The sequence below is a fragment of the Nannospalax galili genome, unplaced genomic scaffold (assembly GCF_000622305.1).
Source record: "Nannospalax galili isolate Female #2095 unplaced genomic scaffold, S.galili_v1.0 scaffold359, whole genome shotgun sequence".
Taxonomy (NCBI): domain Eukaryota; kingdom Metazoa; phylum Chordata; class Mammalia; order Rodentia; family Spalacidae; genus Nannospalax; species Nannospalax galili.
In genome coordinates this window covers 3,686,351-3,707,830 of record NW_008347042.1, presented here as the reverse complement: position 1 = coordinate 3,707,830, position 21,480 = coordinate 3,686,351, and the positions used below count along the sequence as shown (strand labels likewise).

General features: G+C 38.8%; 1 protein-coding gene across 1 annotated transcript in view; it reads left to right on the top strand.

The window, feature by feature from the left end:
* The window catches only part of Inpp4b (inositol polyphosphate-4-phosphatase type II B), a 939,536-nt gene that overhangs the window by 843,816 nt on the left and 74,240 nt on the right, over positions 1-21,480 (top strand). The window contains exon 23 of the mRNA XM_008843442.3: positions 3,276-3,373. Within this exon, the coding sequence (XP_008841664.1) occupies positions 3,276-3,373 (98 nt within the window). The remainder of the gene's footprint in view (positions 1-3,275; positions 3,374-21,480) is intronic.

Sequence of the window (21,480 nt, the reverse complement as noted above, 5' to 3'; positions counted from 1 at the left end):
ACAGAGTATGTTGCTAACAGTCCCAAGGACATTTTGACTATTAGCCAAGAAACTGGCTACTTTTTGGGGGTCTTTTTACTCTAACTGCCTAGCCAATTCCTACCTCCTATTCTTATCACACCATCCTCTGAAGGGGTTACCCAAATTGCCAATAGGGAAAAGGGACCCCGACTGCTCTGGTATCTTCCATGCTGAACAGGGCACAGGATGAGGCAATTGGAGTACCCCTTCTGTGGATCTATCTAACAGACTCCCAAATTGCATAACTCTTGTCTCTAAGATGAAAAGAAAGTCTGTGAATCCTGAATAGGAGTTGTGAAGGAGAAGTAAAGGTAAGAGTAATTAGCATTACAAGTTCTAAACAGGGAACTAGAAAAAAGTCAGAAAAGGGAAATTTTCAAATGTTCATATGAGAGTCCATTGGAATATCTTGATGAGAGCTCCAAAAGCATCCTTCTATTGTGTTCCTCCTCATTTTTCTTTTGTCTTCCAAGGCTGGACTCTAGAATGATAGATTCAGGGTTTGCTTTCAGGTATTTTGATATCTATTGGAGTGGTTAGAATCAGTGTCAGTTCCCTCTCAAAGGCTTCTAGATGGGGGAGAAAACAAATTTATCCATCATTTTAGAACAATAGCTGGTTGTCTCCCTTAGCTACAGGTGGGCACTACAGTATTGGAGACCAAGATTTGAAGTCTTACATCTGAGCAGCACTTTCTGGTTAGGAACAAAATCATCAATGAGAAATAATTGTCTAAATAACTCTTTCTATAATCTTAAGCCTAATGTCTGGGAAGAGTAATCCCTTAAACTCTTACAGCAGTATACTGATGACTTTACTCTGGTTATACTTTCCTTTTGTGTGTGTGTGTGTATTTCATACAGAACATCTCAATCAATCTTAATCATCTTTATACCCCCTTCCCCACGGGCACCCTCCCATAGCCCCCAATTGTGTCCGCATACACAAGACCCATGTATATTGATTTTTCATCCTGCCATGTTGCTGAAAGTGTTGATCAGTTCTAGAACTTTTCTTTTATAACTTTGGGATCTCTTATGTATGTCATCTGCAAATAGAGATAATCTGACTCTTTCTTTTCCAATTAGCACCCTTTAATTTCCTTCTCTTGTCTTATTGCTCTAATTAGGGTTCAAGCACTATATTGAAAAGAAGTGGAGATAGGGGATAGTCTTGTTTTGTTCACCATTTTAATAGAATTCCTCGAGTTTTTCTTGGTCATGTTGGATCATCTTTTCGATGTGTCTGTATGATGTACACATATTTTATTGAGAATTTTTACGTTTTCATTAGGGATATTGACTTGTTTTCTTTTTTGTTGTGACTTCATCTGGTTTGGATGTCAGAGTAATACTGGCTTTGGAGAGGGTTGGAAGTTCTCTGTCAGTTTCTATCATTTTTAAATAATTTAAGCAATATTGGTTGTAATTCATCTTTGAAGGTCTAGTAAAATTCTGTGAATTCATCTTAACGTGTTTTTTTTTTTTTTCAGTCAAGAGGCTTTGAATTACTGTTTCAATCTCCTTATTTGTTATGGATCTGTTTAAACTGTTGATCTCTTGGTTTAACTTTAGTGATTCTTTTTAATCTGGAAATTCATTCATTTCTTTTAGATTTTCTAATTTAACAGAGTACAGGTTTTTAAAGTAATTTCTTATAATGTTCTGGATTACTTTGGTGTCTGTGGTAATTTTTTATTTTTAATCTCTGTTTTTGTTGATTTGAGTTTGCTCTTTTTTCTTTTGGTTAACTGGACTAAGGCTCCATCTATTTTGTTTATCTTTTCAATGAACTGCCTAATAAATTCATTAATACTTTGTATTGTTTTCTTTGTTTCTATTTCATTGATTTCTATTCATATTTTTATTATTTTTTCTCATCTACTGAGTTTGTGTTTGTTTTGTTTTTGTTTTTTCCAGATTCCGGAGTTTTATTATGTCATTTATTTGTGCTCCTCTGATTTTTTAATGTAGGTGCTTAGAGCTATAAACTTGCTTCTTAGGATTTTTTTAATGTTTCCCAGAGGTTTTATTGTGTTGTATTTTCTTTTTTAATATTTTATTTATTATTTTTATTTTGTGTGTACGAGTGTATTGCCTGCATGTATGTGAGTTCACCCGTGTCATGCAATGCCACGGAGGTCAAAAGAGGGCGTTGGATTCCCCTGGAACTGGAGTTAAGGACAGTTCATAGCCACCATGTGGGTGCTGGGAATCAAACCCGGGTCCTCTGCAAGAGCAGTCAGTGCTCTTAACCGCTGAGCCATCTCTCCAGCCCCTGTATTTTCATCTTCATTTATTTCCAGGAATACTTTTCTTTCCTTCTTGATTTCTTCTTTCGATTTCAGTTGTATGTTGCTTAATCTCCACAGTTCCTGGATGTCCCATTCCTGTCCTTTAAGTTTACATATATATCATTTGCTTGAGCAGTCCAGTTCTCCATCTTTATCCTCTTGTCTTGATATTCTGTTTTCCATTTGATTCATTCTCCTAACTTACTGAGTTTTTCAATTTCAGCTTCATCTCAGCTTGTGTCTTCTTCAATATTTCTGTCTCGTTTATAAATTCACTTTTCAGATTCTGAACTATCTTTGTCATTAACTATAATATTTGTATTTTCTTGAGTTTCAGTTAGGAGTTTATTCCCATCCTATTTGAATTTCTTGAATTGTGTGTGTGTTCTTTAATGTCTTTGAATTCTTTCCTCATGTTCATGATTATTCTATTAAATTCTGTATCCTGGATTTCCTCTGGGTAGTTCTCATTGTCAAGCACTTCTGTAGGACTGATGGGAACTGGTGGGAACATATTATCTTTTTTTTTCATATTATTTGTGCTTTTGTGCATTATGACCTGGGCATAGGAGCTTTTATTTTTTTGGTTGTATGTTTGATATGAAATTCTAGCCTGCCTTTGTTGTTTAGAAGTTTGGTTTGTTTTCATTGCTGTCATAGTTTGGTTGATTTCTGATCAAGAATAGATAGTTGGTCTGTACTTCAGGTTTCCTTATTATTTATTTAATTTACTTATTTATAATTGGGGTAATGATGTGATTCCAGTCTGGTCCAGTGAGCAAGGTAGACAATTACTATCAGAATTGTGAGTATGGAGATTGTGAAGCAGTGGGAGAGTTCTAAGGAGTATACCAGGGTGCAAGAACAGCTGTTCCTGGCCTAGTCTGAGAGTGGAAAGATGGCAAAGGAGTGCACAAGTTCCAAGCCTAACTGCTTTTTTTTTTTTTTTTTCTATTTTCAGGTTTGGAGACGTTTCTTTGCAAGAAAGTATTAATCAAGAAAATTTTGAGCTTGTAAAAGAATATTACTCAACATTTTTGGAAAAGATGCCTCCTGATTGTAAGTGTATAAGTTACAGCAAATATTAACAATAATTTCTTGAAGATCTACTGGCAACTGGTGAATCTTGGGAGAGGGAGAGTCAGTTTTGATTAATGGTGTGCTGTCTAGTCAGGTGACCAGACTCCAAGGTATGGACCCACAGCCAGGAGCACCTGGGAGGTCTGGATTAGCAACCATAAACTTTTACAAAAAACAATGATTTTTTTAAAAAATTAATAAAGAATACAAAGAAAGGGACACACAATAATGGAGGACATGAGATGGGGGACTGGTAGTGTGAAGGGACCAGAGAATTGGGAGGGGTCTGAATTTGACCAAAATGCATTGTAGGACATTCTGGAATCAATAAAAATGGACTCACAAAAATATTAAGGAGGGTGAGAGAGAGGTCAGTGACTAAATTAGCATGCTCTGGGGTGTAAGAAGGATATTGAGATTTTTGTGAAGAAAAAGAATGATTGCCCAGTGGCAGGGCAAAGCCTTCCTCCTTACCTGGATGGCAGTCTTCAGTGTGTGCAGAATTTGTGTTGGACATTCACTGCATATCCACTGGAAAATGCCCAAGAATTAAAAAAGATAGAAATCATAATTGGAAATTTCAACTGAGTCCAATAAATTTTTTACATAATTCTTCATCATATTAAGTATTTTAATATTTGTCTTTAAAATTTACAGATACATCAAATATGGCATATACATACAAGGAGAAAATCAGATATAGTACAAATTATACAATGTAATTGTTAAGTGATATATAGTAAGGGGCTAATTAATTGAATGTGCTTATTGCAGTGTTCTATGTGAAAAATTTAAGACATTTAAGCTGATAGACATGTTTTACACTTTTAGAATTATTTTGGCATTATCCAGTTCTGTAGCTCTTTTTTCTTATAAGTTCATAAATTTATAATACAGAAGCTCATTGAATAAGGCATGAATCACAAGTTCATCTCTAACTCATATAAATATGCTCAGATATGTGTGATGATAGAAAATGTGTGGGAAATATGCAACACTTTACCCAAAGGTGAAACCAAAGTCTATCTGTCACCTAATTACATGCTATTTGCTCACTAATTTATACTTTGATATTTTCTTTGAACTGTCTTAGGTCTTTTCATAACTTAGTAAATGTTGTTTCAAAATACTAGAATTGCCTGTTTTCCCATGTGTAAATAGGTGGAAATTTTCACTTCCTTTTTTTACAATATAATTTTATATTATTATGTTTCCCATGCAATGGTATTTTGTTGAAATAAAATCCTACTCTTTGTTGGATATTCTTCAGCAGCTAAGTGATGAATCTGTTAATTCACTAGAGTTATTTGTATGTAAATGCCATGCTACTTTGCTTTAGTAATTAATTAAGCATTTACTGATACTTAGATCTTGTTTTGTTTTTTTTCTCTAAGTTTATTTTACTTACAATTTTGAAAATGTCAGAACTTTCTCTTTTTTTTTTTAACCAAAAACATGATTTTTGTCCCCATTGGTACTTGAAACTTATAAATGGTCCACAGTCTAGTATCATCTTCATACCCAGGAACCCATCAGGGATGAAGATCCTCAGGTCCTGCTGCAGTCTCATGCAACCTCCCTCGATCCATGGTTCAATAAACTTCCATGTGGCCTCTGAGCCATAGTCATATTTGAGAACCATTAATATGCCATCCTATTCAAAAGCTATATTCAAAGTAGGTTGCTGGTAATCTGTGGAGGGTTTTTCTTACACTAAAAGCAATCATTATCTAGAAAGCAAATACATAGGAGAACTTGTAGTATTGCCTTACATATGAATACAAAGTAATTCCATATTCAAGTAATGTACACTTGTCATAGGAATAAAGTTAAAAAACTTAAGAACATCAAATATTTTGTATCACCAATTAAATAAAGTTGTTTCTCAGTGCCCAAGAGGTTGGTTTCCAGACTCCCTAGAAATACCCAAATCCATAGATGTTCAAGTCCTTTGTGGAAAGTGCTGATAGGGTTTACATAAAACTTACACACATACTCCCTTATACTAAATCATTCCTACTAATTAAAAACCTAAGATAGTCTAAGCACTATGGAAATAGTTACTATACTGTATTTTTATAGAGTAATGATAAATGCACAAAATCTCCAATGTGTTCAGCACAAGTGCTACTTTTGATTGACTGCTTCTGTATGAGGCTGGTTGACCCCCCTCATGTGAAGACCACAAGTGTGGAGAGCTGACTGTAATCAGGTGTCTTCAGAAACTTGAAATTTTCTTCATTGAACAAGTCATGGCCTTTTACATTTAACCAGTTGAATCTGATTAGTTAGATGTCTTAACATGCTAGATTTGTCCTACATTGTACTTTGGAGGCAAAACTCTCATATTTTCAGCAGAATGGAACTGAGGTGTCATTGTGGTTGTTTTCTGCCACAAAAGCACAGTGCCAGTCTGTGCAGACGTGAGGGCTGTTCCTTTTGTAGACATGTCAGCACTGTGAGCAGGACACAACCAAAGAAGTTCGTGAAGAGCATGAGTGGGGCTAGAAAGCTAGCTGAAAATGAAGGAAGCAGAAAGCTATGCATAGGCGTAATCCACACTGTATTGTCTGTAATCCACAATATCTGTTAGTTCTTTCCACAGTAAATTCAAGGGTTTTATACTGAGGGACAGGTTATTCACTAAACATAATTTTCCTCTTATTAACCAACTATGAATATGTTTCCTATTAATTTACCAACCCTGTTTTTATTTAAAGTCAAATAATTGCATTCTATGTGGCTTTCTAGGTAAAAATTGTTTCCTCTCCAAATATTTCCCTGCTTTTAATGGGTGTCCTCTACTATTGTCACATCAAAACAGTGATTAATGTCTCCTGGACTGTGTGCACACTCAATGTCAAATAGCTCTTTCTTTTTTAAAATCATACAGAAAATTTTTTGGACTACAAATACACCTTTCCACAATATTCTCTAATACCATTATGTTTGTAGATTTAATGGATAGTCTCAATTCTGTAATTTACAAACAAGGAAGAGTTCTCCTTGAGCAGCTGCTATTAATGCTACTGAGGACTGACCCTAGAACTTAGTAAGTGGGAGCAGGATGCAGAATTTACATTGCTTATCAGCAACACTTTATGGCTTTCCAAGTTGCTCATCCCAGTCTGGTGAGTTATCAGCTAATCTATTTAAAAATCTCAATGCCATTGGAATGAACATTCATTTGAATTCAGGTGTTATCCTCTATTCCCAGCTTCCTTCAGCTGAAAAACAAGTCCATTAAGGAAGGCTTAGAGGGGCAGTGTGGCTCCAGGGGTGAGTGACACCCCTCTGTCAATCTTTGTTGAACCTTCCTCTCAAGCTGATGATACATGTGTGAAATGGATACCCCATCCTTAAGGCTGTAGATAACTACTCCACCAGTGTGTTGTAGGTTTCTCTCTCCTGATTGTCTTTGTACAGTGACAGTTCTCATACAGTTGTTCTCCTTTCCCTAACACTAAGGCATAGTGAATGTTCAGGAGCTGTTTCCCCTCAGGCCCTACCTGTGATATTCACTGACACCTTTGATCAACTGGGAAATTCTGCTGGGCAGGTATTAGCAGTTCTTCTTACTCTGATCTTTGCACTGGGCCTGTTGCTGTCAGACATCTTTCAAGTTCCCATTTTGCCTCCCTAAAGCATTAAGTAAGCACTTAACTTCTGCATTAGGAATAAAGTAAAAGACAAAGCTCTTCTGTCACTCACTAACACAAATAACTCTATGTTTTAAAGTCACCATCACATAGCAAATATATTCAGAAGCTAGGAAGGACCAGTGAAGTATTTGTGTTCTCTCCTCCCTAAGGGAGGAAGGATCAACTGTTAATGCCTACCTCCCCTGACCAAAACAAAGTAAAGGACATGGTCACACAGGTCTACTATGGTTTTCCCACTTATGGAGTCCTTTCTTTGCATAACAGTGATGAGCTGTGTAGCATTGTGAATTAAGAAGGAAAAACAAGCAGTTTCTTTTTAAACTGTTCTAATCTCTAAAATACTTGACATCCTTGTCATATATAGTATTCCATCCACTATAGCAATAAGAATTGCATATAAAAATACATTTTTTATAAAAGTCTCAGGTTTACAATGGAAGTATATTGTCATATATTTCATTATCCACATCCAATTTTTGCCAGAAGTCTCACATTCAATTTAGCAGACACTGGTGGAGATAGTATTATCCATAAAACTTGGTGTCAATCACCAGGGAAGATGAAGATGAATAGGTCTATGTCTGAGTAGATTACAATTTAATGACTCGATGTAATCAAGGAATAATCTACAATAACTCTAAACCTCTTTCCAGAAGAAGAGTTGTTATTTTGGAGTGTCGTCGTTCCTTTTCCTGAATAGTTTAGCTTTATTGTTTTGGCTGTTGTTTTACAATGCATTTCACTTTCTCCTTGATTGTTTCTGACACTCGTGGTGTAGTAATGGACTATTTCAGCACTCAGCTCTGTACTAGGAAAAACAAAACACCCTGTACGTTCCCTCCACTGATATAAATTTAAAAAATAGAATATGAATCTAATGTTTTAAACATAATGCATTTTAGATGAATTAAGTGAATAGTTTTCTATGTAGTCAACCATAGAAAATGAGGAGGCATACATTGTAAGGACAATATCTTTAAGTGCAAAAAATGGAGGACTTAGGAACCCACCAAGCAGTGGAGAAATTGTTTAAGATGGAGGGAGTCAAGAAATTCACAGGATGTCATCCAGGGAGATGTGAATAAGGAAATCAAATATATTCATTAATAATGAGGATTAAGATAAAGCTATTATATTTGGGGTTATAAATCAATGGTATCATTTGATCCAGTACTTTTAATTCAAAGCATGAAACAAAACCACATTCCAAGTGTTTAAGAAGAGAAAACACATGGTATATAGAGAGAAGCAGAATAAAAGCCACACCCTTGGGTAACCCAGTGGTACACACAGAGAAATAAAACTAGGCTAAACGCAATAGAACATGGTAAGAGTATTTTTTTCATCTGTGATTCCATTTCATTTTCCAAGGTGACAGGTGAACACATGTTTAAAGCGGATGGACTGCTGGGGTGGCAGCTTCCATCTAAGGACATACACTTGCTGAGAGGGTCTGGAGAAAGGAGCATTAAGATCAACACAGGCATTAGGAGACAACCAAACTAAAGCCTGGGGAGTGAGCAGAGGGCTCCACCTCCCTGTGAGGTCAGGTGAGGAGGGCAAGCAATGTTCTGATTTCTAGAAAAAGAAATCTGCCATGCCTGCATGAGATTGCTAAATACCCCCAAAATAGGTCCCAGATAGTGCTTTCAGAATCAGATTCTGCATATAAATGATCTTGAAGGGGATTGATATATAGCTGGAGTTGTTCTTCAGAACACAGAGCCCCTATTGTTCTGTAATGACTTTAGAGGGAAAAACACTGAAAATGATTTATTTAAACCTATTTCACTCTATTTCAATCTCAGAACATAACTGCTGAAATACACTTTCCACTGTATTTTGTGTGTTGATGAAGGGTCTCAGTACATACCCCAGACTGGACTTGCTGACTGGTGCTCCTGAGTTGTGGGATTAAAGGCGTGTATCATCAGGCTCAGCCTAACATAGACTTCCTAAATGTAATTTGTGAAACTATGCATGCATGTTAGGTATGCTGATGTTTAATTATACCATAAAAATGTTGTTTACTTAAGCTAAAATGTTTTCTTTGAACTTTAACCTATGTTTTCAGTTAGAACTTTTTTTTTAATCCCAGGGGAGTTCTACTCAGCTATCCTCTAGCCCCTCAACATTTTCTGTTTTTAGTGTTTCAATTCATTTTTACCCTCAACAAAAAGTAGATTCTATGTATTCTGTTTTAACTAAGGTCAAAATTATGAAGAAGCTTTTAATATTGGAACAGAGGATAATGCAAAATTTATAAAAGTAGCAGAGTCATGGGGGCTGGAGAGATAGCTTAGCAGCTAAGAGCACTGGCTGCTCTTTCAGAGGACCTAGGTTTGATTTCCAGCACTCATTGGTGGCTAATAACCATGTGTAACTCCAGTTTTAAGAGAACTGACACCCTCTTCTGTTTTCATGGGCACTGCATGACATGGGTGTACTTACACATAGGCATAATACTCATACACATAAAAGTAAAAAATAAATTAAAAAAAATAACAGTATCATATTGGAACAAATAAACTTAGAAATAGTAGAATCTTACAGAAGCAGATGAAAATGGAAGCTTAACTATAAATATGATTTAAAATATCTAAATTTGAACCTTATTTTATCAAATACAGTAACAACTCACCCCAATACCCAAATCTTTATATTTTGCTTATTTATCTATTATCTATTTATTTTGTGTGTTTCTGTGTATGTGTGTATATTTATGTATGTGTTTATGTTTGTGCAGGTGTGTGCATAAATGGAGAAGGACATCTTTGAGTACCATTACTCAGGAACTGTATACCTTTTTTACTGAGATAGAGTGAGCAGGCTGGCTGAACTTGTAGCTCCAAGGGGTCTGCCTGTCTCCCCCTCCCAAGAGGATTACAAACATACACTCTCATACCCATCTTTTTCTATGTGGATTCCAGTTATCTAAATGAGATCTTCATACTTACAAGACAAGTGCTTTACCAACTAAGCCATCTCTCCAGCATGTAATGTTTCATAGTTTTTAGTATTTCTTTCTAGCCATCGAAAATATGGCAAAATTTCTAAAAATGGGGAAGAACTCTTAAATCAAAATAATTTCTTTCAGGAATAACTATGTGATAATGCTTTCTTGATAAGATTACAGGACTTTTCCTTCAAAGGGAATAAAAAGAGCAGAGCTGTGAGGAGTCTGGTCAGGTTCACACCCTGTAAAACAGACTTCTCAGTGATACGTATGGTCACTGCTGAGAGTCAGAAAATTGGCCGTGAGTAGATAATGTGCTTTATCTTCTGAGGAAAGAGGGCAATACTAAGTTTTGAAATCTCCTTCAACAAATCATACTGTGGGACTCATGTACTACTCAACATCAGAGTGTCACTGTTCATTAAAGAAAAGAAAGTAATGAATCCTGGTATATGGTTGGTGCATATATCATAGCAACTTCTATCACACTCTAATAGTGAAGATTAAGACTACTTAAATGGATGTGTCCTTCGGTTATTGAGTGTCCTCGAGTTCTGTATATTCAGACAGGAATATGCAGCAGAATTGACGGTGAGAAGTGACAGCCCACTTAAATGAACCACATAAACCAGCAATGGTTCAAGACAAAAGGGTACATATGAGTACTGCACCCGTGTCCACATGGCACAGAATCACAGGTCTCGGTGCCACAACAGACTCTCCACAACCATGAACTTAAATGTGCTGTTTTCAAGTACTTTGTCCCTTTTTTACAATCTTTAGAAATTGATTTTGAATCTGAGCATGCTCACCCACACTTTGTCAGGCTTAGGAAATTACCTGCATTCATAAAATGAAACTAGGTAAGGAAACTATGCCAAAAAGATGAACACAGAACACACACACACACACACACACACACACACACACACACACACACACACACAAACACTGATAATACGACAAAAGGTCTTCAAACACTCTAAGTATTTCTGATTAGCAAAGAGGCTTTCTGATGTAGATAATTATTTTCTAGATTCTAAAGTAAATGTCTAAATTATTAACATTGTTTCCCACATGTAGTAATACTAGATTTTCTATGAACCATTCACATTTGTATAGATTTGCTCTTTCAGAGTTTCAGGTACAAGGAGAGCTTTTCAATAGAACAGAAAACTGGCATTAGAATGTATGGCTTTATCTTCTCAACAGGCTCAGCTGTGAGTGACAGAAAGCACTGTTAGAATCTCCTTGTTACCTTGTTTCCTCTCTCTCCCCCCCCTCCCTCTCTCCCTTCCCCTTCCTCTCCCTCTTCCTTCTTCCCCCTCTCTTACCTTTTTTGCAATGTATGCAAATTTTAGAAAGGAGCTCAAGCTGTATAAGACAGTTTACCCTGCAAACGGGATCAAGAAGAAAAGGGCACTTAAATTAGACAGATATCTTCATGTAGATTATCCTGTGGCAAAATGCAAAATAATTCTGACTTCTCGGTGTTTGTGTTCTTCAGGCCCCGGTCAGGACGGCAAGAATTCTAGGGATTTTCCCAGTTCAGTAAGCATATGCTGTAGTTCTCACCACCTGCATTGCTACCACCCTGTGCAAACCCTTCTGTCTTCTTTATTATAGTGATAGACTCCTTCGTGTACTCTATCAATCCTCATTCAGTCTGTTCTTATCACAGCAGTCCAAGTTGCCCTTTAAAGTCTAATCATACATCTTTCAAATTCTTACAATAGCCATGGTATTTTTTTAGGGTAAAACCTTAAATTTTTACAATGATTTGTCATGCTTTATAGAACCTAACCCTATTTATCCTTGGAAACCCACACACTCACTTGCTCACCTCTTCCACTCTGTTAATATTGTGCAGTTCCAAGACACTTTTGTGTGCATGTATATGCATTCATATGTGTGTCAAATGTGTTGTATGTTCATATGCTTAAGGCTTTTGAGACAACTATTCCCTCCCCTTGTGATGCTTTTTATCCTGGGCCTCTTTCACTCTCCTCCTCTAAGTCTTTCTAGTCTATCTCAATAAGTTTCTTGACCTCATTCTTTAAGATCACTCTTCCAAGTCCTGGCCCCTTCTCTCTGGAAGTTTTCCTGTAGACTCTATGATCATTGAGTGTACAATGTGCATTTCATCTTATTTGACAGTGCCTCCTCTGCACAGTATGAGCTCTACAAAATGAAAACTGCTTTATTTATTTGTTTTTATTTTTATTTTATGTGTATGAGTGCATTGCCTGCTTATATGTAAGTGCACTGCACTCATGTTGTACAATGCGCACAGATGGCAGAAGAGGGTGCTGAATCCCCTGGAACTGGAATAATGGATGGTTGTTAGCCACTGTCTGGGTACTGGGAATCAAACCCAGGTCCTCTGGGAGAGCAGCCAGTGCTCTTAACCACTGAGCCATCTCTCCAGACCCACAGTCAGGACTTCTTATTCTTCTCTGAATATGCCCAGTCTCATCTCATCTTAGACACTAAGCTGGGTTATTCCTGGTCAGAACTTGAATAGGGTTAAGTCAAGACTCCCTGGCATTTGTTGGCTTGTATCTGTACTTTCTAAAATGCTGTCTAGCACACAGTTTCTAATCCATAAACATTTGGTGACTCTGCAAATGAATGTAATAATGGTGTCATTAAATTATATGTTTTAAAGAATCAGAAAACAATAGAAAGCTATTAGATCTTCAGAATAATCCAAAGTTGGCCATTGAGGAATGAAGTTTCTGTTAATGACTGTTGAGTGAGAAAGGGATCCTGAAGTCAAATGATTTTGGAATTTACATTGTCACACTGAAAGTTCTGAGAGATATGGCATGGCTGATGAATTTCTTCATTGAGAGTTCTGAGGTCTCTGGCATGGTCAACAAATTACTTCGGTAAAGAGCCAAAAATAAATACTTTGGGTTTACAGATCATGTGACCTCTGTCAGAGCTATTGCTGTCTGCCATCATGGTGCAAAGTCAGCCACAGCCAGTATAAATACAGCAATCTGGCTTCATACCTATAACTCTATATTTATACAACAGAGTACATACTGAGATTAGCCTATCAGCCACAATTTCCTGACCCTTTTCTAACATTTTTAAACCCCCTCAAGACATAATTTAAAACATACTGATTTAGTTCAACTCTATCATCTGTTCTGAGGGACTTAGGTTTCCACCATATGTTATACTAGTTCATGCACATCCTAGTGGGACAAGAGGGACTACATTCCATTAATGATGACTTCCACATGAGGGTTTGCTTCACTTTTATACCACTATTTTACCAGTGCTGTCTAGAAACTTCTGATCTAAATCTAAAATGTTAACTTTTAAGATATTTGAGTACCTCCAATGCCATACTTGAATTTTGTTCTTAATTTTTGTGTATTTGTAACTGTGATTTTGTTTTCAAGTAACTGTCCACAAGTCTCAAAGTGTTTCTTGAAACTGTAAGTGAGGGCTAGAGAGGCAGTTTAGTGGGTACAGGTGCTTGCTGCCAGGCCTGCAGACCTGAGTTCAGTGCTGGGGACCTACAGGGGAGATGGAGAAAGCCTACTCCTTCAAGTTGTCCTCTGATTTCCAAATGTGGGCTATAGCATTCAGGTACCCACACACATACATGTACAAGATAAATGAATAAATAAATAAATAAATATAATTTAAAAATAATGAAAGAAACCATGGTATAAAACAGCATGCAGTCCATCTTTTTTTCTCAATGTACTAAACTCACAGTTTAAGATATTTAGTCTTCATTAAAATTTAGACTTCATAGAATGATAAAGTACAAACAACACTACAAGTAACAAAAGTGGACACATACACAGGTATAAAAATCCTGCCTGGCCAGCTAGCAACTGAGCTCTCCAACTTCAGTGGTACCTTGTATTCTCAATTTAGATCCATGAAAGCGTGGTTACCACTACTGTTATTGGATGTGCAGGTCCACATGAAGATGTCTGACCTTTCAGTCACCCTTACTTACCTTCCCTCTTTCTTTTTCAGCAGGTCTTTAATATTTAGAATGTGCAATCTTACATTCTATATCCTGCTACTCACTGAGCTCTCCGATGGCCTCGCAGTACAGGAGCTTCTTAAGCTAGCACATAATGGCTTGAAATCAAGTGAAGAATTGAGATGAAATCTCACTAAATGAGTCACTTGCTGTTTTGAAAGCTTTCATTTCACTGTCAGCCAAATGAGAGTAATTAACACACATATACTTTGTACTTCAAAGTACATTCCACCATTATCTCTCTAGGGAAAAGAAGTTAATATTTCCTCTGTCAGTCTCTGTGACAAAAGATGCTACACTACATTTAGGGACTTTAGAGCGATGGGCAGGATAATGATTGTTGTGCCCTTGGAGTTTCTCAGGGAATTACATTTCCACAGAGTTCTAACATGTCAACTGATCCATCTAGTTCAATTTGATTGTGGATTCTATCATTTGAACAAATTTAATCTTTCCTCTATTCAGGAACCTTTTTCTTTGTCTTGTCTATAGTCCTTTGGGTATGTTTTAACTTTAGTGATTTTTTTTTCATGTAATCACCATATTCTCTGATAATTAAAAAAAAGTCTTTTTGATCACAATATCACACTATCACAATATAGTGATAGATGAGTTTCTAAAAACATCACCATAAGGTTTTTGTCTTACAGTAAGGAGGAGGTGAACACTAATAATCTTTGGACTCATTGTCCTTTAGGAAGTATCTGAACTTGACCTGAATTAATTCCTGGGTCCCCTATGGCTCAAGATCATTATAGTAACCTATTCAACAGACAGACCAATAATTATAAGTGACTAAAACTTAGTTCTTGGTACTGAAAGCATGTCAGCCAAAAATATTCAACTTTAAGCAGGTTGGGATTTTACTATTTGATTTCTTATAGTGCTTCCTTCAGAAAGGTAGATTGGAAATGCAATTTGTATAAAGTGGATTTCAATGTAGCTTTTACTTTTTATGCCTTTCAAGAGTCTAGAATCTCCAAAATAATATAATTTATAGTTTTCAGATATTGTAATGACTTTTTCCTAATTCTGATTGTCTGCTTGCTAATATAATCAACTATAATCACTCTAGAGTTAATTAAATAGACTTCATGTTACAGAATATAGTACTAACCAGAGTATACTGTAAAAGCATTGTCCTCTATGTATTATTTTTTTATACTTAGAAGAGCATGTTAGTTTTTATTGTGGTGCTTTTATTTGTATATTGCTATCTAACAAACTATCCCAAGATTACTAATGTATGATCAAAATGATTCAAACTCTGCTCACAGATTTGGTGGCTTAGGAAGTCAGACAGTAAAAGTAGGGGTAGTTTGCCTCTGCTTTGGTATCTGTGACCTTAGATGGAAGGAGGAGGAAATAGGGATCAGTTCAATGACTGGAAAGTGGGGTCATCTGAAGGTTTCAATACTCACTCTGGTACCTAGGGTGTCTTCACCTATGGCTGAGCTCAATATACCATTAACTTGGTCCCCTAAACAGAACTTGCATTTGACATGGGCTTCTCCTAGTATGCAGCAGATGGGTCCTTCTAGAGAATACCTCAAAAGGAAGACTGCATGCAATAGAATTCAATATAAAAAGTTAGATAGGAGTTTTAGAATCAGTTCCAGCCTAGCTTCTGAAGTTGCATATCACCATTTCTGTTGTACTCATTTAGTCAAGACAGCCAAAAGTCTACCCAGCTTTAAGGCGAGGAGACATAGACTCCAGCTCTAAAACAGAAATGTTAAAGAATGTGGGGACCATGTATTAAATCCATCATAGCATTTGCACTGATTGGCTGCTATCCAGAAATAATCTTGCTTGTCTTTTCCACACTATGCGGTACACATTTATAATGTGTACTGGTCAGTGTTAAACACACACACACATACACACACACACACACAGACACACACACACACACACATATATATATATCAAATGACTGTGCTTGTTGGTAACAGACACCTTGACTCAAACTATTTTGAACAATGAAAAATATTTATTAATGTCCACCAAAAACTCTACAGTAAGGTAAAGTTCATTGGAGAATTGTTCAGTGGTTCAGGCATATGAAGATATAAATTTGCCCCAGTCTATTACTGTGTTTTCCTCTTAGTGAGTAGGCTTTGCCTGCATTTAGTCTCCCTTGACTAAAAGATGATTCTCATCTTGTTACCCTCTCTGCCAGTATAACATCATCTGACTATGAGAGAAAGAAACTACTCTCAAGTTTCTTAGTATCACAGCTCAACCCACTGAGAAGCATTGTGCATTCCTTTTCACATGTCAGGACCCTGCCCTAGATTCTGGTCATTTTCTTTTCTAGAATTCTTGTGGAAGGAGCCACCTTTGATAAACTGCAGAAAGACATGACTTAACTTGGCTCTTCTGTTCCTTGGGGACTCACAGCAGATAGTCAATGGTTTGTGAATGTGGTAGGCATTTGTACTCATCCGTTTGTGAAGAGAGTATTTCCAAATTTGGGTAAGATCTGCCATTGTCCTGAGGATTAGGCTTTGTCAAGAGCAGCAAGTGTCTACCTCTAATTTTTAGATTTGACACAGAACTGAACAATGTAACCTACTCTGCCACAGCTTTTGTTAATTGTTTTCTCCTACAACTTGACGAATCGTGACAAGGTTACTATCCTCATTTTGCAGATGAGGAAATAGGGACACAGGGCCAAGTCACTTGCCCTGTACCACACATCAAATAGACACAGAGTTGGCATTGGAAATCATTTTCCTGGAATTCTAGGTCAATGCTGTAAGAGAATTATGAAAGTTTCAAAGAAAAAAATCACAAATAACAAGGATTTCAGAATCAAGAATGCATTACTCAGCCTCAGAAGTTTTGTCAAAAGCCAATATTACTGATAAGGTGAAAGCCACTCTTTTAACCCCTCCCTCCCTCCAGGTTCTCTAGACATAACAATTTCTTGGAGAAATGCAACAGCTTGAATCTATTTATTTTACATTTTCATGCATGATTTTACTCTATATATGTATCCATAAATATGATACAGTTTGGTACATTTAAACGATATTATTATTGTAATGTTCTATTAATCCTCCTGCAAGTTTTTTGAATTAATTTAGCTGATAGGTGTGACACTTGTATTTTTGTTTGGTCTATTACTAGATATTGTGCTATACTTAATTAACACAACATTTGTCCAGTCTCTTTATCAACATTTGTTTCTACTGTTTAATATCATAAACAATAATAATAATACAATTAGCATTTTCTACCTTTCACCTCTGATTTCTGTCTTACAGTCCATTTGAAAAAGAGTAAAAGAATATACAGATAGAAATTTGCATTAAGACTGTTCTAGTCTGCCTTAATTGCTGTGACAAAACACTCTGAGCAATGCTAACTTGCGGAGGAAAGGGTTTATTTGGCTTATATATCCTGGGCCACAGTTCATCACTGAGAGACCTCAAGGTAGAAACTCACAGAAGAAACCTGGAGACAGGAGGTGAACCACAGGGCATGGAGGAATGCTGCTTACTGGCTTGCGCCCCGACCCATGCTCATCCTGCTTTCTTATATAAAACAGGACAACCTGCATAGGGCTGGCACCACCCACAGTGGGCTGGGCCCTCCAACATTACTCAATATTCAAAAGAATATGCCACAGACATGGCCACAGCCTGGTCCAATGGACATTATTTCCCAATTGAGGCTCCCTCATCCCAGGTGTGTCAAGATGACAACTAAAACTATTCAGCACAAAGACTAAATTGAGCTATCTAAATTTGGTGATAAAATAATGCAAGAGCAAATAGCCCAAGCAAAACCCACTAGCTATATTGGCATTTCTAGAGACGTGGTATAAATCTAAAGTCAACCCATGTTTCTGTATATCATAAATTCAGTTGATATATCAGAATTAATCATTACATTTGAAACTTTATCAGTTACCAAGCTAGTATTATAAATAAATAAAACTCCTTTTCCAAGTTAGAAACTTCTATGGTCAGTAGGATTTTTTTTTTAATCAAAAAGATTTTAATTGCGCTTCTGAACATTTCATATAACAGTTCTTAATCAAATTTAGACTCCTTCCCCTATCCATGCCTCCCCACCGGAACTCATGCATCCCACCATATATACTAAATCCCATCTGGTCAGGCATTTTTACCCAGATGCCCTCTGGTGCTCGTTCATCTACTGGAGTCTAGTCAGCCTGTCTAGGGATCTTAGGAAGGACTACGGTCGCTCACCCACTACTAATCAGTCTCCAGTATTTCCCAGGCTATGGCTGCCCTGCCTCCCACTTCCCTCGCTCCACTCTGGGCCCTTGTCTGAGTGAGTCTTACCATGTAACCCAGGCTAACATTCATGATGTAGCCCAACCTGGCCAGGAATCATCATCATCGTGCCTCAGCCTCCCAGGTATCAGGATTACAAGTGTGTGCCACCACAGCTCCCACACTACCTCTGTTCATGCTTTAGTTCAATGGTGAATGGACATGTGATGTCCGATAGTGTCTGAGCTGCTAGTAACCAGCAGAGGAAGAAAAGGCAGGACAGCCTGAGAAGTCATCCCAACCACCACTGGAGGAGGAAGAGGCAATGACTGGCGGCTTCAGTTGCATCCTGACAACAGAAGGACCACTGGCTGATGGGGGAGCGGGGTTCCCACCTGTAGAGCGACTGGAGAGAGGCTGTGCTGTCTGGTTCCTTGGGGCTTTACAATGTCCCAAAGAGGGGGTGGAAAGGTGGGGGACCAGATATGATAGACACACCATAAGAGGCCCACACAAAAGTCAGTTCTATCCTTGGACTGCAGAATTGGAAAACAGTGATCAGAGTTAGTTCCATTTATTGAAGAAACAGGAAAGAAATCCCCAAATCGGCCTAGCATACTGACGTCACTTATTAATGAATTGAGAGTGTGTGGCAAAGTGCATCTGGGACGTCCTAGAGAAAATAGCCCTGTAGCAGGTTCAGGGTTAGTTGAGAGGTACAGTGCTTGGTCCCCTGCCACCCCTCAGTGTTGGATCCTGTACTGTGAAATAAGCAACATACAAAGGTAACATATCGTATGTTTCAGAGTTGATAAAAGTTAGTTTCAAATGTTATCAATGCCAAAAAAAATCATTTGAGGTGAGAAGTATGGTAATTACTTAATCATTCTCCATGGTACCCAGGTTCTGACATAACACAATACTCCATAAATATGGACAGTTTATTTACTCACGATGACAGTTTTATGTCAAAAGCCATTAAGAATCTGTGGGTTTTAAGCCAGCACACAAGACACCACTGGGTCATGGGAGGAAGTAGCCACACACGGCCTCATCCTACCAGATGTCAGGGCAGCATGGGAGCATAGCATTCCTCTACCCTGTTCTGCCCAAGATACAATTCTGCTCAGTCTGGCTGGAAGCTGAGAAGGAGAGATTTGCCTCCACCCCCACTCTCCCTACAGGACGTGGTCCCGTCAGAGTCACCTGTGTCAGAGTCATGTGGGTGAAATTCAGGAAGCCCCTGATCTTTGGGGCCTGTACTTCTCCCCACAGAAGCTGAGTGTGATGGCTAATCCTGGGTGTCAACTTGACTGGATCTGGGGTTAACTGAAATGAGAGAGATCTTCTTGATTGGATCATCTGAAGCTGGAAGACACACCCTAAATGTGGGTGTTACCTTCTGATGGCAGCCCATATAAAAGGCCATGGCGTAGGAGAACACCAGGCTTCTTGCTGCTTGCCTTCTCTCTCGCTGGTGAGCTCGTCTTGCTGCTGTAGACTGAAGACTACCTGATCTTTTGGAATTTGTCAGACCTTCAGCACCAGATTGGGACTACTGAGACATCCAGCCTTGTGGACTGAACAACTATGGATTCTCAGCCTCTCCAGTGTGGTGCAGCCATTGTTGGAGTACTCAGACTATCCTGTGAGCTACGGGATACACTGAGGGAAGCAGCTCACACCTTCTCACAGTCACTCCAACACCTACAGAGTGGAAGGGAAGTAGAAGTTCTGGAAACTGAAACAGGCTGTCTGCCATCGTCCCTGCTGCTGGTCAGGGTGGCTTGGTCAGTACGAATCTGTGCCTTACATACAGGAAGCCAGATCGGTGATTTCACGATATGAACTGCTTCCTGGAAAGGTAGAGTTCGAGGTTCAGCCTTGAACTGTGAAGAATGCTGCCCTGTTTCTGACGAGTCTTGAAATGTGCTTGTCCCGTTTACTTCCTCTACTAATGGCAGAGCAGGGACCACTTCTCTGCCTGTGACTCAGTGACCTCTCTCCCCACATGGGGTTGATGGTGATCATACCACCTTCATCACGTTCTGCTGTACTCAGTGATATCCCTGGTCATATCCTTGGAGCCTTTTTCTGTTGTGTCTTTTATTTTCTGATGAAGAAGAGATCAATTCATAATCATATGACATATTGTTCCATGATTTCCTTTAGAAGAAGTGAGAAGCGTCAACCAAGGTGGCTCCCCCGTCTTCACCACTAAGTTTGGTGTCTGTGGGCAAGATGGTGGTGGCGGCTATCATGCTTGCCTTCCTGGGAGCCCACCTGGACCTTGGGCTGGCCTGGCCTTCAGCCCTGTTCTTGACCTTTGCACGGTTGATACCAAAAAGTCCTATATGCTTTCCCAGCAAGGAAGCTCAGCCTCGTCTTTGGGTCTTGTAGGTCTTTTGCGTCCAAACGGTGGTGAATACCATCTCGCTCTGCAAGAGTAACTGTGGTCCCACAGATCGTGGGATCCAAGCGATGTTCCCTCGGCTCCCATTCTGATTTCACTGAGCTTCTTCCTCCATTCTTTTGGGGGTCCTGAATATGCAGGTGACCTTTGCTTGTGGGGTTGAAGTCTCTTTCAGGAACGGCCAACGCAGCCAAGTGCTGCATCTTCCTCCTGCTAAGTAGCAAGGGTCTGTTTTCAACCACTGGCCTCGCCCAGGTGGCTGGTGATGTTCCCTTCAGGGCAGGGGTTTCCCGTGTAAACTGTGCATGCCTGTTTTCTGAGGCTCTCTCCAGTGTGCCTTGGTGCCCTGACCATCGCTTCTCTCCCCGCGCCCTCTCTCCAACTGAAATCCGAGCCGGTGCGTGCTTTGGAGCTCTGAACTGAAGCTCGATCTTCTTGCCTTCCAAAACCATATTCTCTTGAAGAGGAGCAGTGCGTGTTTGGTGTCCGGAAGCTCTCTGTGTCTCTCTGGGTTCTGTGTCCCCGGCTCCCGCCACAGGATGCCTCCCAGACTCCTGTGACTTTTGCTGCTCCTTGGCTTTGCTCAGGGTCTCGGTGTTCACAGCCATGACTTCCTCCCTTCCTTCCAGCCTGGAGACTTGCAGCCTTGGAGCCTTTTCTGTCTCGTTGTTGACCTTACCAAGGCGCACCACAGTTATTCCTTTCTCCTGGGTCTCTGCTGCTGCCTGGACAGACGGCAACCTGTCCTTAGACTCACGCGAGTCCAGGAGCCTGAGAGAGGGGGCGC